Source organism: Pezoporus occidentalis, unplaced genomic scaffold, assembly GCF_034315485.1.
Source record: "Pezoporus occidentalis ecotype Australia unplaced genomic scaffold, CSIRO_AGI_Poc_V1 ctg2, whole genome shotgun sequence".
Classification (NCBI taxonomy): domain Eukaryota; kingdom Metazoa; phylum Chordata; class Aves; order Psittaciformes; family Psittacidae; genus Pezoporus; species Pezoporus occidentalis.
In genome coordinates this window covers 7,121,400-7,149,278 of record NW_026913855.1, presented here as the reverse complement: position 1 = coordinate 7,149,278, position 27,879 = coordinate 7,121,400, and the positions used below count along the sequence as shown (strand labels likewise).

General features: G+C 40.7%; 1 protein-coding gene across 3 annotated transcripts in view; it reads left to right on the top strand.

The window, feature by feature from the left end:
• Positions 1-11,698, top strand: part of DROSHA (drosha ribonuclease III) — a 71,804-nt gene extending 60,106 nt beyond the window's left edge. The window contains exons 27-33 of one of the 3 annotated variants that reach the window (XR_009964582.1): positions 1,100-1,241; positions 2,047-2,129; positions 2,269-2,372; positions 4,365-4,457; positions 5,269-5,315; positions 5,797-5,906; positions 8,271-8,403. Coding sequence is in view for 1 of the 3 variants with exons in the window: in XM_062617693.1 (XP_062473677.1) it covers positions 1,100-1,241; positions 2,047-2,129; positions 2,269-2,372; positions 4,365-4,457; positions 5,269-5,315; positions 8,271-8,401 (600 nt within the window). In the remaining 2 variants the exon portion in view is untranslated. Of the gene's footprint in view, positions 1-1,099; positions 1,242-2,046; positions 2,130-2,268; positions 2,373-4,364; positions 4,458-5,268; positions 5,316-5,796; positions 5,907-6,981; positions 8,217-8,270 lie in introns of those variants that run through there. The other 2 variants (XR_009964583.1, XM_062617693.1) reach the window with 2 other exon arrangements.
• Positions 11,699-27,879: the final 16,181 nt, after the last annotated feature.

Below are 27,879 nucleotides of genomic sequence, written 5' to 3'. Positions count from 1 at the left end.
GTATCAAGTGCAGCAAATAAATCTTGATTTTTCGTAAGCTCAGTTGACATGCTGGAGCCAGGTAGCATATAACTTGTATCTAATAAGCTGAGCAAATGTGATATGGAAGACAGCGAAAAAATGTTCATGCAGCTTCTCAACTCTAGATTACACATAAATGGTGGGAAGGAGGGACATTCTTTCCTTTTCACCCCCACCTCCTATAATATCCCTGATTTCTTAAATTAATGTTGTTTTATTTAAAGCAAAAAGGAACAGGAAAAAATCTCACCTTAGCCAGTGGTTCAGAAAGTTTTTCGGAGCTGTAATATTCCAAAATATTCCTTTAAGGGATTGTATCTTTGGTAGAGCTCCATGTTTATTTAAGTAATCTGCCTAGAGCCAGGGTTAAGCATTTTGGGGAGCTCCGCTGGACAACCAGGTGTCCTGGATGTCTTCATACATTGAAAATGTTAGAGCCAAGTCTTTGTCAGGGATGCAATAGCTCAGGTATACTGCCTTCAGTAGAGCAAAAAGTACATACAGGCTGCCCAGCTATGCATTTTGTCTTGCCAAAAACGAATGGAGTGGCTTCCTCACCTGCTTGTCCTGAAACACTAGACTGTCTTGCTTTAATGCACATTTGTTTTAATTGCTGCCTATGTATTTCTTATTTGTTGGATACTAGGGACTGCTCTACTGACTCCAGAAGATTATATGTTTAGACTTTCTGTGAAAAAATACATGTAACTGTGTGTTACTTAAACTAGAAAAATGCAGATTAGCTGAAAAAGTACAGGACTGATTAAGCTATGGTATATGATTACGAAGAAGCTCACAAACAAGCGTTTTAAATGCAAGACACATCTATGGAAGTGATATGGCCATAAAATAAATGACATTTGGTGAGAAGAATTGAAACAGAAGGAAAAATCAGCAGTAGAAAGAAGTGTGTTTGTGTATTTATGTAAATTACTTGAGGTGGGCTGAAACAAAATGTCAACAAGCTGAGAAATGAGAATCTACAAGGATAAAAGTAACTTTTCTCCCTGCCTCTCCAAACCTTTCATAGTTTGATATTGCTAATTGTTACGACTGAGTGGAACCTTTTCTGTTGCAGTTGTTGAGAAGTTCTTTGGTGAACAACAGGACGCAGGCCAAAGTGGCTGAAGAGCTGGGTATGCAGGAATTTGCCATCACTAATGACAAGACAAAAAGACCTGTAGCTCTTCGAACTAAGACTTTGGCTGATCTCTTGGAATGTGAGTTAATTTGGTTGTAACAGCCAACTTACGCAATTTGTGCAATTTCTTCTTCCTCAGGGCTTGGTTAAGGAAGCCGTTAGAAATCCCCCAAATCACTATTAAAAATGTATGTCCAGGTTTACAGATGAATTATACCTATATCTCTGAAAGCCGGATATTTCAACGCTAGCCTATGTTTTTGAAGTCTGTATGAAAGCATGAAGGAAGCATAGTTGCAGATACAGAGTTGTAGGCTTAGAAATTTAGGGGTCATCATCACCAGGTCAAAAGCATGTCAGAAAGCTAAAGTTTTTAATCTGAGCTATTTAGCAGCAGTTTCAATGTTTCATTAATATGTTCTTGTTACTGGTTTAAGGTCAAGTAGTTCCTTCAACAGGTGAATATTTCTGGGGTTTGACTGCTTTTTAGGAGGATTCAGCCTTTCAGACCCTTTGGCTTTTGCCAGATCCTCTAAGCAAATAGGAATAGCACATGAACCAGACTGATTTATATCTAATTTTTTTTTTTATGGTATCTCTTAGTGATCTATTTGTAAGTACCCATCATCTCCTGGTTAAAATGTGAGATTAGGAGCTGACTGTTGTTTCTAGCTCTTTAAATGAGTGGATTTTGGTAACTCAGTCTCTTGGTCAACTTTATATTTTCCTGTATATGCAGGATAATAATACCCTCATCAGATTACTGCTGCGAAATCTGATTGAATATGGCTTTAGAGTACTCAGACTTGTTTCTAAATGTGCAAGCTATTAACATATGCTTTGAATGAGTGACAGCACCTTTTTTTGTTTGTTTGTTTCCCCAGCCTTTATTGCTGCCCTGTACATTGATAAAGATTTGGAATATGTTCACACTTTCATGAATGTATGCTTTTTTCCACGGCTAAAGGTAAGATTAGTAAGGTTCCTACCTTCCTGCCACTGTGTTTTAATACATTCATACATTTGGGAATCTTACTAATTTATTGTGGTTTAGACTCTTACAACAATCTCTCAATCATACAAGCATCTTTGTGAACTTCTTACAGGAGTTTATTTTAAATCAAGATTGGAATGATCCTAAATCTCAGCTTCAGCAGTGCTGCTTGACTCTCAGGACAGAAGGAAAAGAGCCAGACATTCCTCTTTACAAGTAAGAGCTAGCATCTTATGATCTAATTATTAGTCTGTCCTGTATATGGACGAAGATATGATCTGATACCCTACTTTTTTACCATAGTTTAATTTTGCTGTAGTTATACAAACCCTTCAGACTCTCTTTGTCTGAAGATGAAAATGTTGAACCAGTGTTTTGCAAGCTTTAGGTGTTTTAAGCTATCACGTGGAAGAATTAGCAAGCATTTTATCTTGTAAGGGAAAATAATTTTTTTATGTCTGCATGGACTATTTAATTGGCATCATTCTACATTTATTCTCATTTTATTATAAATGAAGTGAATGGAACAGTGGCTGTTTGGGTGTGAAGTCAAGACATTTCCAGTCTATTTTCAGTAACAGTATAAAGTTTCTCTACATTCTACATTATTATGCAGACATACTAAATGCATTGTATTACACATCTTGATTATAGGCTCCTTTTCTAATTCACAGTCAGGCGCTGGAGGGCAACACAAGTTTCAGACATTTTTGCTGCGCAATTCAGCCCACATGTGTCTTCCTTTTTAGTCATAGAATAACTCAGGGCACTGAACCTCTTAACTTGTACACCTCAGTTAGGTACCTGAAGCTGGATGGGAAGGATCTCCCTTCTCTCAGTTGTAGTTGCAACATAATAGTTGCTTCAAAGAGGCAGTAATAAACTTCAAATTGTATATTGTATCTATATCCATTCAGTTAAGATGGGAATCGGTGCAATATTAGCCCCCAGAAGAAGAGATAAAGGCTGTGAAAGTTCAGGGCTTATCCTGTTTGTATTGTTACATCAAAAATGTATGAAGAATGAAAGTCGTAAGTGCATTTGTCACATTTACTGAAGTTAAAGTTTTCAATGAAATGTAGCAGTTCAGTTATAGTGACAAACAGTGCACTTCAGAAATATGGTTGCGTTGACACTGCAGCTGATGTTCTGCAAATCTGACTCCTCAGTGTCTTGTATGAGGGCTCACAGCTTTGTCTTGAGTGATGGAGATGAATACAGTAAAACCAATGCCTGATTCTTGTAAAAACCACTGAGTATCAAGTACCAAATGTTTGTTTTGTTTTGCTGTGATGATAAATTGATTTTTATAGTACAGCTTAGAGCTAGTGATATGCTGTTATCTTCCTATTACTTGTTAAATTCCTTTTCTTGGGTTATCTGTTTCATTGCAGTCAGTACTATTGCTTTTAAATTTGGGGTGGGTTTAATCTGCTCTTGTCACAGCACATGGAGACAGAGCACTATAGTTAGATACATCAAAAATTGATGTGAGATTGGTCCTCCTTCCAAAAAGAAGCAAGGAAGTGGATAGAACTCAAGCTGACCGGGGGGAGGTTTGGGACAGCAGGAAGAAACAGCAGAAGCAGCAATTCATTGCATGTCTAGGGAATTACCTTCCTTTACTGCTTTAGATGGTTGTTGATGTACGTCATAGACTTTATCTCAAATGGAAAGTTTGTTTTGTGACATACTGTAACTTTTCAGAGCTGTTGGAAAATTTATTTTTACTGTGATCATTCAGTATATAGTAAGCTATCATGTCCAGTATAAAATCCTTTTAAAACCTTGCTAACTGTTCAGCTCTCAAGGACTAAAATTTTTTGTGCATTCAGTAGTCCTGTTGGTGTGAGTAGTTGTAGTTGCACAGCTATGCACAATTTATATAACCTTTTTACAAGTGTTTTCACAGTGTTTAAGGTTAAAGTTTTAATTCTCATATGGTGCTCCTGAGTGAACCTGGAGAAATAAATATATCCAATATAATTAAGGTGTGTTTTATGTAAATTTCTCCTTCTTATTGCTCACTGCACTGGTAATCTCTGGGTTAATGTGATTTATGCAGGCAGCTGTCAACACTTGCTCTATGCTTTGCACTAATTCCACTGTATGTATTGACCAGACTGACAGCTTGGTGATGTGTGTGCCACAAGCAGATTCTGGTTTTTAATACTTCCTGCTTGAATAAATCATATCTTTTTATTTCAGGACTTTGCAGACAGTGGGACCATCTCATGCTAGGACATACACAGTAGCTGTTTACTTCAAAGGAGAAAGAATAGGATGCGGTAAAGGCCCAAGGTATAGTGAAAAATTAATCATCTGGTTTTAAATTTTGAGTATGGCAGTGTCCAAAGTGACTAGTCATGGAGATAGACAAGTGTGTGGTTAGCCTTAGAAAAGGAAAGCTATAGAGCCTTTTTCGAGATACGCTGAATTTCTCCTTCAGGAATACCTGAAGGGTTTCATATCTGTATAGTTTTGGGTCTTAAGCTTTTTTTGTGAACTTGCCTACAAGGTGGCTAGCAGTGCTAACCATTTTGTGTCTGTCAGACTAGAAACTGCAGAGCAGCTTCTAGGAAATAGCAACTTTATCATTGGCTTTGCTACTGAATTAGAGTCCAGCTTAACCTGGCAAGTTAAGAATGCAAGGCTCTCAGGGTTATTTTTTTCTGATGCTGTTAGTTGTTGGCATTTTAGAATGGTTTCTAAAGTTGCGGAGACGTCAAGCATGAACCACAAAGCCCTCATCTTACTTTCTGCTACCAAATCTGACGGTGATTATTAAAATATCATTAGTTTTACAGCGTTCGCACCTCTGTGATTCTGTTCCCTTCTTTTCCTCTCAAGAAAAAGCAAATGCTTCAGTGAAGAATGGACTAGAATATTCTGTTATTGATCTAAGTTTAAAAATATTCTACAGGAGCTGTAGTGCTATTGCTTACATATTTATGGAAAGGCTGATATATACTCTGGGAATTACTAACTACTGGTTATCTAAAGAGTTTTATTACAAAAAAATAAAAGTAGCTAGTGTTTCACTTTGTCAGAAACTTTAGTTTATACTGTACAACGCAGATCTCGTAACATGGTTTTGTTTTGGTTTTCACAGTATCCAGCAAGCGGAAATGGGAGCTGCAATGGATGCACTTGAAAAATGTAAGATATTTGGGCAACGAAGAAAATAATGTACAATTAACGTCCTTGGTCTTTAGGGAGATGAGGTGCAGGTTTTGTGAGGGGATAATATTTGAACAGAACACATATGCTGAATGTTGTCAGCTTCTAAGCAGCAGGATTTTCTTTTAGTACTTTCAAGACAATTTTGTAACAGGTGAAGTTAATACGATACTGTAGGCATTTTTTTTAATGGGAGTTGGTCAACTACAGAGGTTGCACTTTAGAGGGAAACCTGTGCAGTGAAATCTCATTGAGATTTTCCATTATTAAATATGCAGTGGGATAAGACTGCTCAGCCTGTGATGGTGAGGTTGTCTAGTCCTCTAATTTAGTGGAGGAGGAAAAATTACTTTTCAGTTACCAGTTTAGAAAATAAAACTTGATCTCAGGTTATACAGTAGAGTAGGTTAAGTCTAACAGGCAGATCTGCAAACATTGTAAGTCAATATTTATCTGTTAGGAAGAGTTTATGTCAGCTAGGATCCAATGATCTATGTGTGCACCTCTCAAAATTATGCACACAATAGATAGCCAGCATGGGGGCAGTCCTTCATTGCAGTGGAGTCTCAGGTATGAAAGGAATGAGTGTATGCGAGCTTCTTACATGAAATAACTTTGGTTAGGTAAGTCAAAGTGTCAGGTGTGGATGTACTGTAAGCAAATAGATTGCAAGCATTTTTGTGCAGCAGAAGCAATCTGTTCAGAAGAACATCAAGAGGTATGCTTTTTGTATTCAATTCAAGAAAAAGACATACAGTTCCTCAGATGCCAAAGGTTTTTTAAGCCATTATCTCTGCATGTGGAAATCCCAGGGCTTAGAAGCTTCAGAAGACAATGAATACATGTAATTCCTAAATTTTTTTATATCGATCTGCTAGGTATATATTTCTTGCCACCAGCGAATTTGACAAGTAGAAAAATGTAACTTCCCTTCTCTGCTGAATATCTGTAAAATGTTACTGAATTTTTCTTCGTGTGTTTTTTCTTGTGACAGTATCATCACTCAGAGCTGTGAACTCCTATCAGTCCAAGGATTTCACAGCTCTTTTCTGACATACATATTTGTTTGAACACTGCAGACCTCTAGAGGTCTTTGCTCCAGCCACCCTCAAAACAGAGCCAACTTTCAAGTTAGGTCATGTTTCTCAGTGCCTTACCAGTCAAGGTTTGACTGTCTTTAAGGATTAAGGCTCCACAGCCCCTGTGGGCACCTGTTCTATTATGTAAATGTTTGTGGATTTTTTTGGTTTTGTTTGGTTTTGACTTTGTTGTTGTGGTGTTTTTTTTTAATGTATAAATAGTTAATTACAAGTAAAAGTAATTTTCATGTACTTATTTATGATAGCCATGATGACTTTATTACATAAATGTCCTCAACATCTTTAACACTTTATAAACAGATTGCTACTAAGCTGAGTTCTAAAGGAATCATGTTACAGGCACAGTGCTGTAAACCAGATTTTCATTTTGTGGTGCACATGAGCAACAAGATATCTCAGAACTACATTAAACAAAGCGCTAGTGTTTTTAAAAAACAAGAGCAATTTAAAAACAATTTTGTTTAGATTGCTTTCTGGTTTAAATAAATATACCCATCTGTGACAGAGTTGTAAATAACTGATGAATAAACCTTTTATTCCTTTAGTATATAATGAAAAGCACAAATTTCATTGGCCAATAGCACAAAGCAGTCATTCCGCTTTACCACGAACTCGTGCAGAATATAGGGCTTCTGCGCAGTGTTGTCTGGCTGAACAAATCTTTGCTGTCTGGGACACAGAAAAAGGAGGAGAATGCTTGGTGCCAAGGGACTCCTCCAAGAGGAGTCTCAGCTGAATTCTCTCTCAGTAGCCAACTAGAGAGAGAGTCATCCTTTGCCGAGACATCTTACAATTATTTTTTTATGGCTTTAAAGGTCAGTGCAGTAACATTTTGCATTCATCTCAGACACAGATAGGTAGCCAGTGCTGATCCCAGAGCTCTGTGTGATCACAGGATTTACCACCATCTACAGGCTGCCATGCACTCCACTACCTCTTTGTTTTCTGGAAGGTGCAGGTCTGTGCAGCACAGACACACAGATGAATGTCAGCACACTGGTGATGCAGAAAACGTCGTGCTCTTGTCATCTGAGCACTAAATTGAGAGCAGTCCTGATCAATTACGTAAGCTGGTTTTACAGCTTCAGTTCTAACTAGCATATAGATATACCAGCCAGTGGAAAAAATGACTGAAATCAGAAGCATCTGTCCCCCTAGCTATTTTTCCATCACTAAAGCCTCATCCAGTCTGTTTTAGCCAGTCCTTCACTCATCCGTGCTCTTAGACTACTCTTAAGGCTGTATTCTGGTACATAGCCAAGCATTAGCTTTCTCAGGAACAGATTTTACTGCATTCCTTTTTGCTACACTATTACTTTCCCATTAGGAGCCCTGCCATAACATGGGACATCTAGTGGATTCTGTGTGGTCCAAAGCAATAATAATGGAAACATCTGTACAATGCTTGGAACCAGGGGCTTTTTTAGGAATAAGAACAAGACAAAACCCCTGACAGCATTGACAGTAGTCTCACATTCATTTTTCAGTATCGACCACCTGTTGGTAAGGGAACAGAATGTAAAATCCAGGTAATACCTGGCCATGTTGCTATATCAGGATTTTATATTTTATTTTTGTGAGTGTATTAGATATGGCAGTGCTTTGTAGCAGGGGAAACAGATGTGGAAATAGTAAAGAAACCGAAGTCGTATGACACGCAGCCCTGGTTTACTGTGGAATTTTAGAAATAAATGAGTAAAAATGATAATAACATTATTCACCACTAGCCCTACTCTTATCAAAGTTAAAAAAAAAAGAAAAAAATAAAGGAAAACCTGAGGATTTCTGCGTTACCAGTTTGTTTATTAATGTAAAATATTTCTTTTTGTGTCAGATAACTTTCCTCAGATGGCCCATCAGAAACGGTTCATTGAACGGAAGTACAGACAAGAGTTGAAAGAAATGAGGTGGGAAAAAGAGCTTCAAGAGAAAGAGCCAGAGGAGACTGAAGAAGCAAGGAAATAAAAGGAGGGCACAGAAGCAGTGGCATATTTACTTACTTAATAACTCTGTGGCCTCTGGAGACCTAACCTAGTTGCTTGCAGATGATGAATGAAGAGTGCCTGTTGATATCAAATAGAAAATCATAATCTGTACTTTAAAAAAATGTGTGTGTATATATGTATTTCTTTAGTTTTAAGTGCAAAATTTGTTTGGCTTTTTAATAAGGTATGGTTTAAAATCCCTTCAGTTTTTAAGAGAACTTGTGGGATTACTTTTATTATTTTTACTGTCTTGTATGAAGTAATAAAGTATTAATTTCAAAAGCCTGTAGGAGAAAAACGTGATTAACTACTGTCTTCTATGTCCAGATACTGTTTTCTAGTGACCAGCAAAGTTAATGCATAAACTCTGCTCTGAAGGGGAAGGTGTTACAAGAAACTAATTCAGCAGAGCACTTAAGCTACCTACTTTAAGTTTTGCAGCTAAATGTACTTCTCGACTCTGCTAAACCAGAGCCATGAACTTCTGGCCCTTTATAGAAACTGGTACAGTAATCTAAGCAAAGGAGATACTCATTTTTGTTTTAAACAGTGGACCACATCTGGAATGTGACACAGGTGTGTGTGGAAGGTTGGGGTTTTTTTTGTCTTTAAATCAGTATTATAAAACTCTTAATGAATATGGTAATTAGAAGCAAGAAAATGACAACTCTTTTCATAGAGATTGTACTGAGTTTACAAGTTTAATTTTATTCTTAACTTCTTGCTTCGTCAAAGTGGTGTCTTTGTCCAGAAGATACGACTATGACCATAATAATGAAATGGTGTATTAGAAACTCCATACAGGTGCTGTTCCATATAGGTCCATTGAAAACTGTTTGTATCCAAAGGAGGGCAGAATTTATCCCAATGTGCAGTTCAAAAGTAGCATACAGTTTTAAGTGACTTAGTTTTCTTGATTTTTGGTGTCTGTGGTTTGTATTACAGACAGATGTTACTTCTATAAAAGCTCACAATGGTACCAGAAGTGGAGCATCCACTGTATCTGTTGGTGATGTTTCCCACTGACAACCAGTTTCAGTGAAGATGTTGGTGCTTGTACTTTTAATTTGCCTGCTTTAAACCATTCATTTCAGTTATGCTGAGTTCTAAGTTAAAACAATCCCTTAGTATGTACGGTCTGATCAGTTCTCTATCTTTTGTGATAAATGAACCAGATACAAGTCTTATTTTCCTTAACTGCACATTTTCTTCTTGCTTCATATGCTTTTTGGTGAGTCATTTATGCATCTTTTCTGATGTAAGCAGAAAGGGTGTATGTGGTAAGATACCCGGCAGCTTCATGAGCTTGGATACACAAGTCTAGCCCAAAGAATTCATGCAGACTCCTGAAAGAAAACTTTTGCCCAATGGCCACACTGCACTGAGCAACTAGTTTAATGGTTGTCTGAAGCACCTTTCTCTAGGTGCGTGATGGGCATCCATGAAAGCACTTTATTGCAGGTGCCAAAGTAGATACAAATGTAGCTGAAAAGTTCAGACTACCCAAATGTCTTCCCAAAGTTTCACTTCTGAGCTAATCAATATGCGTATTTTCATAAGCACATTTTTGTACGCATACAATGTGAGATGTCCTTAAATACGTTTTTTTTTAAACCTTGGCCCCACAGCACTACCTCACTTCTTCCAGCTTCTATGATTGCCTTTTCTTAATGGTTTGACCCTTTTTTAATCCATTTCTGAGGATGAGAGGAAAAAAAATACACAAGTTCTGTAATTTAGAAAGTGATAATAAACCATTAAAACATATAGTAGGGTATTAAAAACAACAAAAAGATAAAGGCAAGGAGCTGCTCTCTGCTGGATGCTGCTGTTCAGTGACTTTTGAAAAGTGATTGTAACTCCTTATAGCTTCAGTCTGTAACTAAAATGCTGAAATGCCTCTGAACAGCAGCAGGCTTGAAAAGCAAGCAGTGAGAATTTCCCTGCCTTCAAGGCTTTTGTATTTCAAATTTTTTTTGTATAGTTGCCCATCTGCTTTTAGCGATAAGTTGAAATGGTACATTGACAGAGGGTTAAGGGTAAATGTGTACATCATTATTTTACTTTTCCCTCTTAACTGAGAGCAGATTCATGTGTTTAACAAGTAGAACGTACAGTGACTTCATTTTCAGGTGTATGGTTGCTGTGCAAATTTCTCTCATCATGTCTTGTATCGCCAGAGTACTCCAGTGGAATCGTTAGCTCACAGTTTAACATATCTTTAATGCTTCCTATACATCATATCACTTTTCAGCCTTAAGAAGACTGTGAGCTTTGTCATAAACATTTGCATAAGAATAGATTGAATTTATAAGATAACGTTGTTTGGGGGGAGTAATCCAGAACTGTTCTCTTATCTTCTTTGACCCAGGAATTCCTTGAAAATGAGAAAAACCTTAAAATTATTTCTCCGTTCCACTACTACAGTTAATGAACTTTAGGTCTTTCTAAATAAAATGTAGATTATAACTATTTTTTCATGAGTAGGCTATTTTTCCTTTTTTTTTTTTTTTTTTTCCAACGTATAAGTACAGGCTAGGATGATTCCCTTTGATTTTGTTTTCTGCCCTCAAGAAAAGGAAAACAAAATTTCTTCAGGCAAAGAAAGTAATATTTCCTTTTCTGTGTCAAAACTGAGTTGTCTTTCTGTGTACGCACTGTCTAAAAACAGTGGGTATCAATGTTTGTGATAGTTTAAGGACATGCAGAGAATGTATAATGTGAGTGCAGTCCTTTATAATACACACTGAGGAGAGAAGTTTTTTAAGTTGCCTTAAGTTTGGGAAAAATTATTACTGAGTTCATGCTAATCAGTGGAACAGCTGTAGTTCATAACTAGGCAACTTTGGCTGCTCTTTTTAAAATGTGAAAGGGTGTCTGGCTTAAAGACTTAAAGTCCTTTTTTGATTGCTCCAGAGTGTGCTGTGTTCTCATGTAGAGGTTCTCATGCAAGGTTCTTCATTTGGGTACAAGCAGATGAATGAAAAACAAGACCAAGATCTATGTGGCTTCAGCAGGCCCTGTGAAAGCATATATTTATTTTTCCTTTTTTTTTTTTTCTTTTAAATGTATGTATGTACAGAACATTGAATTGTAGGTCATTTGATTAGGAATTTTTATTGCATTTACATAAAATTCATCATTGTTATTTGCAGAGCCTAAGTTTGCTTTGTAAGTTTTCAGTTTCTGGAAGGTTATTTAACAGTGAAACTAAGTTAATCTTGGTCTCCATGACTGCTGGTAAACACTGTTGCTAATAAAGTTTTCCAGAAAAGACTCCAGGCATAGTTGTTACTTGCTAAAACAATTTGGAAAGATCAAAAGGCAAATCCTGATCATCTGTCTCCCTACTTCAAAGACTCTGATTATACAGGCTATGTAAAAAGTTTTTGTTTTGTTTTAGGTTTGCCTAAATGGGGAATAATAACCAGAAAGTGGTTCCTGTTTTGAAGTGTAGTGAAAACTTGTAGTCGAAAAACTTGTAGTCTGCTGTCTTCTGTTACCTGCAAGCGTAAATATTTAGCTCTTGGAATGATTGATGTCTTACTGTGAACAGGCTTAGAAATGAAATGTGACACATCTCATTGGTTGCTGGTAATTATTCTTGACCAGTAAGCCATGGTGTCAGGGGACAGGTGTTCTGGATTCTGCTATCTGTTCTTTCATAGTTAAGCGAATATAGTAAATAACTTAAAGAGGAGCTGATAAAATAAACTGGTGGTCACATAATGAACTTGCACTTACTTAGACTAGAATAAAATAATAAAAAAAAACAGTTGCCATAACAATATGGTGGGTAGAGCAGGGAATCAGATCTCTCATATGCCGTGGACACATCTCAGTATCATTTATTATTGCAGAGGTGCTCAACAGACTATCTACCACTGGAAAATAGGTTAGCTCCTTGTATTTTGAAGATGTAATTTGTCTTCATATAAAGACTCCAGTTAAAATGGATTGCAAAGCTGGAGGTGTACTTATGGCTTCAAATTATAGGCAAGGTAGAGATTTTTATTTTAGCAAGAATGGCCTTTTTAAAGTACTTTGTTACTTTTTCTTCTCTCATATTCTGGTAAGTGTTCCCAGCTTGAGCAACAGATGGTGTGTTTCTTAGCAAATTGATCATGTTTGTGGATATACTATTGTCGTGGTTTAAACCCAGTCAGGCAACTCGTTCATTCACTCCCCCCCCCCCCCCCCCCTTCTTTCCCTCCCCCTACTCCCGGAGGGATGGAGAGGAGAATCGAAAAGAATGCAACTCCCACGGGTTGAGATAAGAACAGTTTAGTAACTAAGGTATAACACAAATCACTAATGCTACCACCAATAATAACAATGATAAAGGAAATAAGGAGGGAAGAGAATACAACACCTCAGCACCAGCTGACCGGTAACTCGCCCACCGACCCACCCCGGCCCGACCAAGCACCGATTGATGCCTCCTCCAACCCCGCAGTCCCAGCCCTTCCAGCTAACTCCCAGTTACATCCTGGGCATGACGTGCTGTGGTATGGAATACCTCTTTGGTCAGTTTGGGTCAGGTGTCCTGTCTCTGCTTCCTCCCGCCTTCCCCTCCTCCCTGGCAGAGCATGAGGCTCACAAAGTCCTTGGCCAAACCAAAACATCCTTGTTATCAGCTCTGTTCCTGAGCCGAAAGTCAAAACACAGCACTGCACCAGCTACCAAGAAGGAGAAAAATGACTGCTACTGCTGAACCCAGGACAACTGCATCTACCTAGCAATGAAATGTTAGGTAAAACTATCACATCTCCTTAGTGTTTCTCTGGATTCCCCTTTTAAAACAGTTCTGTGTCTGTAGAAGGAAGTAAAAATCAGCAACTTTGCACTGGACTTTTCGTTTTCCTTTTTTTTTTAATCTTCATGGTAGCCTACCTTGTTGCTGTTGCAGTGCTCCAAAGCTTGCAGAAGAGAAGATTGTCCCAGGTTCTTGTGTCTGTGCTTTCTGCTCAGAGGCACATTCTTGATGTGAAAGGTCACAAGACGGTAAGGAGCATTGCTGACTAGAGCATTGGTATCAGCATGCTGGAAGATCTGATAGGGAGTCATGGAAGCAGTGCAGTCAGAGAGGCTAACCCTACAGCTGCAGCTGTGTGTACTGGCCAGAACAGGTGGTCTGAGTCTGTGAAGAGAAAATAAAGGAAATACCTCCCGCATTTTTAAAAGTCCAAAGACAAGGGCTGCTCAAAGACAGAGAGTGATAATCTTCCCCAACTGGTTCCATGCCTGGTTTTTCAGGTTATTTCTGAGGTCCCAAGATGAAATAGCACTCCAGCCACTTGGGTTTCCCTATCCATCAGAGAGCGGTTTTACCTCAGAGGCCCTCTTCACCTGCTTGCTACAGATAACAAAGAGAGCACCAAATTACACCCAAAACCTCACTAAACTAGCTATCTTTCCCCTTTTCAGGATGTCTGTGGTAGGTCAGTGTTGCCTTGTCCAGTGGATGTCTTACTCTGTGGATAAATGATCTTCTCTTTGAAAGTCTGCTACGTTTCTCTTCCCTTGCCCAGGACTGCCTTGGAGGCATGAAAAGACAAGTTAGATGTGCAGGCTGGGCACCATCACTCTCATCCCATTTTCCTGTGGAGTCTTGGGAAACAATGATTGAGAAGATCTCCAAAACTGGGGATTCTGCTGTGAGAAACCAGAGCCCAAACAGTGTGTAGCCTATACACATTTTTATAAGTAAGTAAATAAATAAAAACCTCCACTTACATCAGACATTTCAAAAGTAATCCATTAGCAAAGGACAGACTCTTGAGCTGATAAACTGTGAACTTTTACTCGTGGCAGTAGCAGCTCATACATCAATGGTCCAGGAGCGATGCAGCAGTGATGGGTGAGTGTTTGTCACTGGAGGTAGCTTTTTACTTTATTTAAAGATGCGGATGGTGGTCATGGGAACCCATGGGACCTCACAGAAGCAAGCTGAGCCAATGTTACTTCCCTGCAGATTTCTTCCTGTCATTACTTCAGTCATTTACTGTGTCAGAGCAGTTCTGACATGGTGACCAGTTTTTGCTGCCAACTAGAATTACAATTCAAATACTGCAGCTCAGTGTCCAGAGGGATACTTGAACTGGCAAACATAAAGCAGCCACTTCCCAATCCAGCAACACTTGGAAATGCTAATATTATTCAGTATCCACATATAAATCTATTTCTTCTGAAAAAAAAAGAAAAAAATCTAATTAAAATCCTCTAGAATAAGAATTTTTAAAGACTTCATTGGACAAGTCATCCAAAATTGCTGCTCTTAACTTTTGGTCTTGTGATGATAAACATTGTCAGATACATGAAAATCTTTTACCTTTGTCATCATTAAGAAAAAAATTGACATCATGCCATCCAAAGGAAAAAAAAAAAAACCTAAGTTTTTTTTATTATCTTTATTGTTTTAAATTCTTGTCAGTCAACAGTTGTCTTCTGCCTTTTTCTGAAAAACAAGCCAAATATTTTAAATATGTTTTCCATCTGTCAGAATGTGTCAGATCTTACAACCAATATCCTGTCTCAGGAGGTGTCTGTATACTAACAATCGAAAGCAGTCTAGGTGACTTGGTTTTTTGGATCAAAGCTTGACCAGGCATCCAAAATGGTGGGATGCTGCCGACCTTACAAGCTCTCAAAACTAAGAGAGAACTCAATTGCTTTACCCAGCAACAGGTTTTCAAGACTTCTCATCTTCTTGTGACTTTTTCACCCATTGCTTTCAGTGTTTGGTGGTGTTTCTTTGTTTTTAGTTTCTCAATGTTTTCATTGATTGAGTTTTGGTTTTTTGTTTGTTTGTAATTATGTCTGTAGCACTACTCTCTCCTATTTCAGAGTTCTTACTTTTGGTTAGCAGATAGGCATCAGTTCCTCACCTGCTGTGAGAAAATAAAGTAAATGACCTTAGACTCTTTGCCCTTGCAAGTCATACCATAACATTTATATTGGAAATCAAGTGCCAACAGCAAGAACAAAAGCTTCGCTGCACCTCCATGCAAATAAAATACTGAATCATTCTAGCACAACTAAGGGGGAGAATTCTGTCAGACATTTTAAGAGAGACTGTGAAGTCTTCAGGCATGTAGTGATGCACTTTTTTGCAGCTTATATTGTAGATTTATGCAAGTTTGGCATCTATTTCAGCTGTCAGCTTATTAAATGGACATTTATACATGTAAGCAAGGAGAGAATGGTAACAAAAGGCAGAACTGTTACCTGAAACACTAGAAACACTGACGGCTGAGAAGCAGATTGATTTGGACAGAAAAATATTTTAACCACTTCTAAATATATACTGAAAAATATGGGGTTTCATTGTAATGTGAATATAAATCTATGCCATGTGTTTGGGATAATGATGGCTTTGAAAAAACGCATTTGAGTTGAGTTTTACATGAAGCCAGAGTATAAATCTTAAAGATGAGGTATAGCAAATCAATACTTTTTATTAGAAGTAAAAGTGAGGTGCTAAAGCTTTACTATCTTAAGATACAAAGGTGGGAAATAATCTAATAAAATTGTAATAGGTGTCTAGAATTTAATTAGGAGCATTTTTGAATATGTGTGGCTGGTGTAAATGCAGATATATTTATTTATTTATGAAACATCTGATATTTTTACTCATTGCAACATGACACTTTTTTACCAAGGGAAAAAAGTCTCTTCTCTTTCACTGTTTGTTTAACAAGTATTTAAACATTGTTTGTATTGTAGTAGTATCCAGAGATCTTCACTATCACTGAGGCTTTTCATGCCAGCCAAGATGAACACAAAATGACAGGCAGTCCCTGACCCAGAAAAATATAGAAAGAACGCAACCACTTATTCAAAGTCACCAAGCAGGTCAAGGGTAGAAATGAGAACAAAACCTGAATCTGTCAGGCCCCAGCTGAGATTCATCCTCTCTTCATACCACATAGCTACTTATTTACAGCATTTAGCTTTGGATATAGTAGTTTTGGTTTTGCGTTAATGTGGGCATTTTAAATTTTATGCACAGCAAACTAGAATGCAGTTTTGCATGATCTCTTTCATACAAAAACTCCATAAAAGTAATGAAAAAAGTGAAAGAAAAATCAGTGGCTGCTGCTGTGTGGCAAGAGTTTCCATAGCCAGCATGTTCATGTTTCCCTGCCTTTGCTGTTGAGCTCCTGCTGTGGCAACTCAGGCTCATAGCTCCAAGGTCCACTGCTCAGCACATCATGACAGTACGTGTGACAAACGTCACTTGGGTAGTAACAAGCAGTGTCGTTGTGCTGTGGCAGAGCTGGCGCAGGATCCGTTATACACACACAGGACAAGGCAGGCCTCTGTTCTTGCTTCTCAAAGTCAGGAGTTAATGGTTGTTGGTTTTTTAAACCCATTAGAAGTTAGTATGGCTCTGTGCACATATATATTTCCAGCGTGGTTATAAAAGAGAATAAGCATGCAAACAGCTGTGCTCTTTTTTTATGCAAAGTACTTGATTTCAAAGTGCCTAAGTGCGTTCCTTGGTTCCCTGAAAAGAAATTGCTTGAGAACTGTTTGCCTTCCAGTAATAGCCCCAGATAGGTAGTGGGGGAAAAGGGCTAACATCACTAAAAGAGCGTACTATCTCCTTCGTCTTGTCCTGGCATGTGTATTTACTCCTGCAGGAGGATTAGTGGCTTCCAACCCCCCACTGCAGTATCGGAGGAGGTTGGGGAGGGAGGATGGAACGTGGAGGTGGGGGGGGGGGGGAAAGCAGTTGCCAAGTGCTTGAGTATAGTCCCCAGACTGGGAACATGGGGCACCAGTGCCATGACAGGCTAGTGGAAACACATGCAGTGCATTTGCAGCTAGTAAGAGGCAGTCAGAGAAGTGAGCATGGGTTTTAGCCTATCCTTGGCTGGCAGAAATTGGTGGGATGGGAATGTGAGCTGAATTATGAGCAGCACCTCTCTCTTTACAAGCTGTGTAAGTCTTTACTCTGACTGAAATAGTAAAATAGTATTTCTTGCCTGGCCGTGAGGAGGAAGACTAGAGGTTCAGAGGACAGTACACATAGTTTGATCAGCTGTTGCTGCCATACGGTTTGGTAATGGCTTATCTCATGGCTTCCTGTGTTTTGAAGGGATTTTTACCTGGTCCCACACGTGCAAACGTTGTACAGGCATATGTGTATGAGGTTAAACAGAAAAGAGTGTGTTGGTATATGAAGAAGCTTGGGACTGTGCGAGTGTGGGAGTGAAGGGGGCCCAGAGAGACAGCTGCATGATTCCTTCGCCTCCTAGGCAGATCTGTCATTTCCAGCTATGGGATTGGTTTGTTTATACTGCTTAATGATGCTGACCTTTGTGTTGAATAGGTTGGCCTGTTGCAAACTAGGATTTGTGGCCTTTTGGGACTTCAGTTGTTTGGAAGACAGGATATTCTTTACTACATCGGGTCCAAAGAGAACAACTTCTGATGACCCAGCTGATAACTCATTTGCCCTTTACTTTTGACAGACAAAATGACTTCAGATTTAGTCATATGTTAGAGAGTGTGTAAGCTTGAAGAACATGCTGGAAATTAATTATGTCTTATGGAAAAGGGAAGTTGAAAGTTCTTTTGAAAATTCCTGTTTTTACTATGTATTGCATGTACTTTCTTGGGGGAGACTAATCCTGAATTTGTAGTGTGAGTTTTAGAAAGGATTTATCTTGAGAAGTAAAAAAAAAATTATAATTTGCATACACTGCAGGGAGTATTGCTTCAGACGCTATTGTCTTCCACAAGAGAATTTACACCAATGTTACTTTATCTGTCTCTGAAAGAGCAATCAGGTTCCCTCTTACAATGTAAGAAACTGTCATAGAATCATAGGCTAGTTAGGGTTGGAAAGGACCTGAAGATTATCTAGTTCCAACCCGCCTGCCATGGGCAGGGACACCTCACACTAAACCATGTCACACAAAGCTCTGTCCAACCTGTCCTTGAACACTGCCAGGCTTCCCTATGCAACCCATTGCAGTGCTTCACACCCTTACAGTAAAAAGTTCCTTCCTTATATCCAATCTAAACTTCTCCCGTGTAAGTTTTAGCCCATTACCCCTTGTCCTGTCACTACAGTCTCTAATGAACAGTCCATCCCCAGCATCCCTATAGGCCCCCTTCAGATACTGGAAGGCTGCTATGAGGTCTCCACGCAGCCTTCTCTTCTCCAGGCTGAACAGCCCCAACTTTCTCAGCCTATCTTCATACAGGAGGTGCTCCAGGCCCCTGATCATCCTCGTGGCCCTCTTCTGAACTTGTTTCAACAGTTCCATGTCCTTTCTATGTTGAGGACATCAGAACTGCACACAATACTCCAAGTGAGGTCTCACGAGAGCAGAGTAGAGGGACAGGATCACCTCCTTCGACCTGCTGGTCACACTCCTTTTGATGCAGCCCAGAATATGGTTGGCTTTCTGGGCTGCGAGCGCACACTGACAGCTCATGTTCATTTTCTCATCAACCAACACCCCCAAGTCCTTCTCCGTAGGGCTGCTTTCAATCTCTTTTCCCAATCTGTAGCTGTGCTCCGACCCAGGTGTAAGACCTTGCACTTGGCATGGTTAAACTTCCTAAGGTTGGCATCAGCCCACCTCACAAGTGTGTCAAGGTCCCTCTGGATGGCATTCCTTCCCTCCAGCATATCAACCGAACCACACAGCTTGGTGTCATTGGCAAACTTGCTAAGGGCGCACTCAATTCCACTGTCCATGTCACTGACGAAGATATTGAACAAGACTGGTCCCAACACCGATCCCTGAGGGACACCACTCGTTACCGGTCTCCAGCTGGACATTGAGCCATTGACCACAACTCTTTGTGTGTGGCCATCCAGCCAGTTCTTTACTCACCAAGTTGCCGACCTATCAAATTGATGTATTTCCAATTTAGAGACAAGGATGTCGTGTGGGACAGTGTCAAACGCCTTGCACAAGTCCAGGTAGCTGATGTCAACTGCTCTACCCCTGTCCATCAGTTCTGTAGCCCCATCATAGAAGGCCACCAAATTGGTCAGGCAGGATTTCCCCTTAGTGAAGCCATGCTGGCTGTCACCAACCACCTTGTTGATTTTCATGTGCCTTAGCATGCCTTCCAGGAGAATCTGCTCCAAGATTTTGCCAGGCACAGAGGTGAGACTGACTGGTCTGTAATTCCCCGGATCATCCATTTTCCCCTTCTTGAAAATGGGGGTTATATTTCCCTGTTTCCAGTCATTGGGAACTTCACCTGACTGCCATGATTTTTCAAATATGATGAACAGTGGCTTAGCAACTTCATTTGCCAGCTCCTTCAGGACCCTGTGGTGGATTTCATCAGGTCCCATGGACTTGTGTACGTTCAGGTTTTTAAGATGGTCTTGAACCAGATCCTCTCCTACAGTGGGCCCAAGGTCTTCATTCTCACAGGCCCTGCATCTGCCTTCCAAGACCTGGGTGGTGTGGTCAGAGCATTTTCCACTGAAGACTGAGGCAAAGAAGTCATTGAGTACCTCAGCCTTCTCCAAATCCTGTGTAGCCAGTTCTCCTGAGAGCTTCTGGAGAGGGCCTGTGTTGTCCCTAATCTGTCTTTTATTTGCTACGTACCTATAGAATCCCTGCATGTGATCCTTAACATCCCTAGCCGAGTTTAATTCTAACTGGGCCTTAGCTTTCCTAACCTGGTCTCTAGCTTCCCGGACAACATCCCTATATTCTTCCCAGGCCAGCTATCCTCGCTTCCACCTTTTATAAGCCTCTTTTTTCATGTGAATTTTCTTCAGGAGCTCCTTATCCATCCAAGGAGGTCTCCTGGCCCTGCTGCTGCACCTCCTTCTAGTTGGGATGCAGCACTCCTGAGCTTGTAGCAGGTGATCCTTGAATATCAACTAAGAGTCTTGGGCCCCCCTGCCCTCTAGGGCTGTATCCCATGGAACCTTACTAAGCAGGTTCCTGAAGAGGCCAAAGCCTGCTCTTCTGAAGTCCAGGGCAGTGAGCTTGCTGCACCCTCTTCTCACTGTCCTGAGGATCTCGTATTTGACCATCTCATGATCACTGCAACCAAGGCTGCCCTGGAGCATCACATTTCCAATGAGCCCTTCTCCATGGGTGAGCACGTGGTCAAGCACGGCACCTCTCGTCGGTGCTTCTATTACTTGCAGAAGGAAGTTGTCTTACACACAATCGAGGAACCTCCTGGATTGCTTGTGCCGGGCTGTACCATTGCTCCAACAGATGTCAGGGTGGTTGAAGTCACCCATGAGAACAAGGGCCTATGAGTGTGAGGCTGTTCCTACCTGTCTGTAGGGCGTTTCATCCACAGATTCCTGTTGATCAGGCGGTCTGTAACAGATCCCCACAGTAATGTCTCCCATAGCTATATTCCCTTTAACCCTGACCCACAAACTCTGTTAACTGCTCACCTGTCCCCAGACTGAGTTCCATACTCTCCAGCCTATCCCTAACATAAAGGGCAACTCCCCCTCCCTGCCTGCCAGGCCTGTCTTTTCTAAAGAGCCTGTAACCTTCATTCCAACACTCCAGTCATAGGAGCCATCCCACCATGTTTCTGTGATATCTATTATATCATATCCCTGTAGATGTGCACACATCTCTAATTCCTCTTGTTTGCTCCCCATGCTATGGGCGTTTGTATAGAGGCATCTGAGCTGAGCTCCAAATGAAGCCAGCTCATTGGCTAGAGTGGCTGGAATATCTCTACATTGCTCTGAGCATTTATTATAGGTGCTGGCAACTGACTGGGAGTGCTGGGATGGAATGATGCCCTCCTCCCCCAACACATCTAGTTTAAAGCTGCCTTGACCAGTCTGGCAAGCCTCCTACCAAAACTTTTCTTCCCCTTGACCAGCTCCACCAGCCCCCAGTAGACCTGGCCTACAAACTTGGATCCCGTGTTCAAGACACCCAAACCCCTGACTATGGCACAACCCTTTTAACCATTTATTAACCTGACCAATCCTCCTAGCCTTTTTAGGGTCCTCCCCTGCATCCTGGAGAATTGACAAAAAGACAATCTGAGCTCCAGAGCCCCTAACCACCTCCCCCAGGGCTCTGTAGTCCTTCTTTATGTTCTCCAGGCTACTACTATCTATATCCCTAGCACCCACACGGATCACTACAAGTGGGTAATAGTCAGTGGGACTTACTAGAGCAGGCAGCCTCTGTGCAACATCCCTTATCTGAGTCCCTGGTAGGCATCACACCTCCCTTGAGACGGGGTCTGGCCGGCAGACGAGTGCCTCTGTTCCTTTCAAAGTAGAGTCCCCTACTACTACGACCCGCCACTTTTTCCGGGCAGCACCAGTAGAGATCTTCTTTATCAGTGCACTAGCTGTTGTTCATGATGCAGGTGTGTTTCCTCTGTAGCCCCCTGCAGGACAGCAAAGCAGTTCTGGGTGGGGACAACAGATTTAGGAGGAAGCCCCTTGTTTTTAATTGTCCTCCTTTTTTTGTTGTGGTTTTATTTTTCTGTTTTGGTTTGGTTTGGGTTTTGGGGGTTTTGTTTTTGTATTTCTTTTTTTTTTTTTTGTTGCTGTTTCCCAGCTTTCTGTGTTAACAGCCTCCTTCTTTCCTCCATGAGCTAGAGGTGAAGCTCGAGGCCCCTGCACAGTTTGGGCCAGGAGCAAGCATTCCTGCTTCCTCTCAGCTTCCCTGACATCTCGCAGCCTATTAACAGCATCCCGCAGCTCAGCACCTGCTGCAGGAGGACCTCCACCAGGGAGCACCGAGTGCAGCCCTGCCCATTGCGCACCCTCCCCTCACCAAACCAGTGCAGGCACTCTCTACACCCCGAGCTCTGCACTGCAGCCTCCCCTCTCATCGGCTCTGTCCGGATGCCTACGCTGGCCACCGCCGGGGCAGCCAGAGCAGAGCTCCCGGACCGGGCCCGGGTCATACGCCGAGTGCTCACCATCCCGCTCGCCTGCCCGCGCAAACTCCCTCGCCGTGCTCCCTGGGTCAGGTTTTTACCCAGTCAGGGCTGGTGCCGCTCCTCCTGGCTCCGCCCCCTGTGGGTTCCTGCTCGCGCCAGCTGAGCTGCCGGCTCCTGGGCACGTCCTGTTGAGGACTTGAAGCTCCCTCGGTGGCTCTGCCCGCTCCGAATTAAGGCTCCTGGACGCTGAGCTTCCCCCCGCCTCTGAGCTTCCCCCCCCGCCCAGGTGTTGAAGGCGTTCTCTCTCGAGCTACTCACCTCAGCAATTCAATGTCTGCAAACCTTGTGATTCCACAACCTGCGGAAGCTAAGCAAATCTGTCAGGACTGGCACAGAAGGGTTCACACCTGAGATGGTTTGCAGCACATCAACAAATAGCCCCATTTGGTTTTTAGCCCCTAGACTTGAAGTGGCCCTGATCCTGCAACGTTTATGCCGAAGATTAATTTAAAGTATGTGACTATCTGCTGAGTTGAGCACTTCGCTAGGATTGAGAGCTTGTGTTGGTCTGACTTGCGTGTTATCAGTAGCAACGGCTTTGTAAGCTCTGCTTGTAGGTACAGCCCTCCACTGTCTACAGCAGGAGTGTAACAGTGGTCACAGTCTAGAGACCCGCAGGCTGCCCAGCTGGCCTGGAGTTTAGTTAATAATCCCATAAATATATGGGCCAAAAATCCTGTCCTGTGCTTCCCCTTAGCTGTATTGGTTCTGGTGGGTGGGAAGCAGAGAAGGAGGAGGTAGTGGAGAAAAGACTGAGGGCTGGTGTTTTGCTGAAGGTGAGTAACAAGAGACCTGTGAATGTATCAGGCTCAGCAGAATAGCCTCTGTTTTTTTCAAGTACCTTAGCCAACATAGTGGAGGAAGCATGCAGATTTGGCTTCTGCTGCTCCAGGATGAGTTTTCAGTAATATTTGTCTTCAGCTTGCATGCATGTAAGCACACAGGGCAGTGGATCGAAGCACAGTCTGGCACAACAGGCTTTTAAGGGCCATGCCTGAAGTTGCAATCTCCAGCAAGTTGTATACATAGAAAAAGAAAATGCCCCAAACGTGGGAACTCTAGGCAAGTTCATCTACTGTACTAGACTCTAAGGTTGAAACTCATCCTTCTGAATAGCAGACACTGAAGTCATAGCTATGGCCTTTATACCCCTGCAGTGGTAAGTAGAGAGAGAAAGCGACTAGCTCGCAGCTTAGGCAGGATGAATCACCCACTCTTGTCTGAGCACCAAAGGGTGACACCTCTTTTATCTTTAATTAGTCCAATGCCCACAGTTAGATTAGTTGAGTTGAAGAGTAAACATTTGTGGCATGTAGCTGTAATAAGACATTAGAGCTCAAATTGAGCCAGCATGGCACATCCTCCTGAACACTTTACGTAGGCATTGCTATGAGGAAGACTCTTCTTTGTCCCCAGATGACTCCTTCAAACATCCCCTTATGTGCAGATGTGGAGTGACAGTTTCTCCAAAGTGAGAGTATTTTCAAATGTCAAGAAGCTTTATTTTTTTAATGTGTTAAACCATGTAAAATCCCCAGATAATATGCCTCATAAATGAAATGAGACTAATTAGTAGGAAGGTAATGAGAGAGCATTTACAGAGGTTACATCCCAAGGTCCGGTAACTGCTAGGAAAATGTGGGAGAGGGGTGAAAACTGTAATCTGCTTTGTTCCTCTAGTACTGGCATACATAGATGTTAATTAACCCTGGCAAGGGCAACTTGACAATGGGAAAATGAGAATAAAACTGTCAAGGGACTATGAACTTCATCTTTCCTTTCTCTCCCCTTTACCTCCTGTCAGTGTCCCTAGAGTGGCAAGAGCTCCTTACTGCTACACCAGCCTGCCTGTGTATCCGTAGTGGTGCGGTGGCTCCATCCAGCTTTCCCTACATTGCAGCCCCACACTGAAAAACTTTAGTTTCAGGTGTTTTTCCCAGGAAAAGTTTAAGGGCTACTGGGACACCACAGAAGTCCTTTTGGCATAAGTCATCAATGTTATGTAGGTGCCCAACTCCTTTTTAATTGACAGGCAATTGTCCATCTGCAAATGCACAAAATAGCACTTCCTGACCTTGCAGTATTGGAAGTATAAGTCTAATGGGTTTTTGAGCACTTGCAATACAAAGGTATGGAGAATAGTGTGTAGACTTAAAACAGACTATTGAATTAGAATGCTGTCTATGATAGCAGAAGTAGAGGCTATTATACTGACTGCACAGTAAAGGATCCAAATGGCAAATTTATGTTCTGAGTTACTTAAGCTTGAATAGAAGTAAAAGGTCTCATCCTAAACTCATCTGAGTTGATAGGATCCTTTCCCTTGACTTACTAAGTGTCTATATTGAGCTGAAAGTTGAACCTTGAAATGAAATGTTGGCATGCAGGCAACTGAGATTTTAAAAGCATGAATTTACAGTTTGTCAAAATATCAAGGAGATACTGCTGATGAAACAACATCTGCTGTGTACTAAATCCTAATGCACTTAGTGAAACACAGATGTCTCCTGAAAGGACAGACCTATTGAAAACCTGCCCCATGCTGAACAAGGGTCATCCATTTGCACAGCTTTTAACAGTCAACACTTACACCTGAATCACTACAGGCTGTCTTGGAACATGGCAGATCCAAAATATGCTTGAGGTAAGTGTAACTGAAGAAACTTATGGTCAAATCAGTACTCACTGTAAAAGAAGCATCTGTGTCTACGTACTGATTGAAGGAGCTGGGTGGAAAGGGAGCAAAATGATGAGATGAGGAGATGCGGTGACTCAAGTATAACTAATGAGAAGTCAAATAAGATAAAAAAAATAGAGAAAAATACTGATGTCAGCTGTCACAAAAGAAGAAAAAATACAAACCAGCAGGTGTAATGACTAAACAGGTATATTGCATGTAACTGTGCCAATCTGATGCTCATCAGACCATTGTGGAGAAAAATCAGATAGGGTGCCAAGGAAGGTTTTCTTCATTGTTTCCTCTCAAAACTTAAATTTTACAGATCTGCAGTCTTCATCATTTTATTCTTGGTCCAGTATTCTTAAATATGTACGTTAGTTGCATTTCAACTACCTTTGATTTTTTCACTAGCCTAATTACTCTTAGATTTTTTGCTCATGTTTAGCCTAAACTTTTCCTTCCTTTGCTTGTGGCCATTACTTCTTTTTCTGTTTTCTTCTGAGACTTGGTATAATTTCCTTCCTTCATTTACATTGTTACCTTGAAGATATTTACAGGCTATGTTCATTTTCCTCCTGAGGTTTGTTTCTCCTGTGTTGCTCTTTTCAGTCCCTTTCTTTTTTCTTCTCTTTCCCTAATTTGTATGCTCCCCATCTGTTTTTATCATTAGTACAGCTAAGTGTTGTGACTAATTTTTCATGTGATCTTTTTCTCATATGTTAAAAACTAATAGTTAAATAGCAGAACTGACCTTAAAATGCTGAAGGACAATTGCACAAAAAATACTGCATAATAGTCTCTCTTTTATCACACTCTTTTGTGCTTTTAATGTCCATCAAAAACAAACTACTTCTATTGCTAAGCTAGCTGCAGTTATGCGCAAAGCCCAAAAAAATAAAGCTATAGCCTTCATTTTTTTTTCATGTAGCACTTTATATACCCATTTAATTTCTTATTGATGCATATCTTGTTTGCAAGCTGCCCAGATTGCATATATTCTGCATATATTCTGCATAACTTGCAGTACATATCTGCGTGTAGTGCGTGCATTTGAGCAAGCAGGCAGTCTGTGCTCCACAATTAAAACACAGGAATGGTATTCAGTGTGCATGTCCTGCTTTGGATGCTTTTCCACTTAAGAAAGACCAGGCCAGGTTTACAGCTGTATTTAAACACATTGACCTGTATGTAGATGTCTGACAGGGTTTTCAGAAGTGGCTAGGCAGGCTGAGTTCCTAATCCTAATTTTCCTGATTTTACTGGTTTACACCTGAATTTCTTCAGCTATCTGCTGCCTGTTCTTGGTAAGTTTGCTGGGTGGGAACTGCCATTTCTCTGTGTACAGTGCTGAGAAAAGCAGAGCCCTGTCCTCACGAGTTAGTAAGCAGTACCAATCTGAAAATACCTCACTGCAGCAAAACAAAAACAGAGCTATGCAGTGGGAATTACTACAATGTACAAGGAGCCAAGAAAAAAGAAAGCATGCAATCAGTTCATCTGATGATGAGAGTGAAGAACTGGTGATCCAAACACTCTCAGTTCAAGATGAGGCATTGCTTTTCTGTTCTTTGCGTTTGAAGTGATTAATAATATCCCCAAATAAAGAAACAGGTTAGATGTACAAAAAAAGTGCAAGAATATACTTTTGCAATCTTTGGCCAAATACTCGTTTATAAATAGTATAAGGATAGATGCAATCTGAGAAGACTGCTTGCGTTGGCAATACAGTGCTAGGGAATGGGCATCTCAAGTCTGTCAGAAAAAGAAATGTGTATAGTAACCCACAAGCTTGAGAAGATACAGCTCCTTTGCCCTGAACCCTCTCTTGTCACTGACTGCTGTCAACTGGAGGGTTTGGTTTCAATGTTTTAAGAATCCTTAAGCAATCTCACGCAATGCAAGTGAGAAAATGACATCCCTCTGATGATGCAGCCAGTTTTCCTGATCAGCATGATTGTATGAGAGCGCTGTACTTAGTTATATCGATTTGTCTCTGAGAGCTCTTTCTGCCACATAAATCTCATCGAAAATCTTTAAAGATCTTGCCCCAGAAGGCCACTACGTTTTCTTTCTCAGAAAAAGAAGCAGAGCCAGGAATTCATTTCTCAAAGTTTTAACTAGAGTGGTCCATTTATGAGGCAGATCTGAATGCAGCTCTATTTTACATTTTGAAACATTTAAAATAACTGCTGCACTTTGTGATTAGCCTTCACATCTAAGCAGTGCTACAAAGAGTTGTATCTATCTCTTCTCCCTTTCTCTCTTAGTTTGAGAGGCTTGAATAAAGAAAATCACCTTTCTGTTAGATGGAGGAATTTGAAGAAGCATTGTGCTTAAAAGCTCAAGCTTTAAGTACAATAGACACCGCATTATAAAGATTTTATTTGTGCCACTCTAGCTAAAAAGACTGTTAGGGCTTCTCTGATAAAATTTTGCTTTTTGAATAACTAAAATGATTTTTTTTAATAGATAAATATTTTAAATTAAGAATCAGGTCTTTCAACTCATTTCTTCCAGCATGTATATAAGTAAATGCAAGAAAACATAAGAAGTTTGACCTTTCTTTTTCCCTTGAAAAAGAGTAAAAAAAAAAATAAAATGAAAAATGTTTATTGGGTCTGAATTGCTAGCAATGCAAAAAGAGCCTGTTTGTGTAAACACATACATGTGTGACTTTTATGCTGTTCAGGTACAGAATAGCTTGTATGCTGGGGCTATAAATGTTCCAATAACTCTAAACGTTTGGTAATATTATTTTTTTCCTCTTTAATAACCTGGTAAATGATTCCTTGCCTTGCTCTGTCACTCTGAGTTTGTCTGTCCCATGCACTGTCATAGGAAACGGG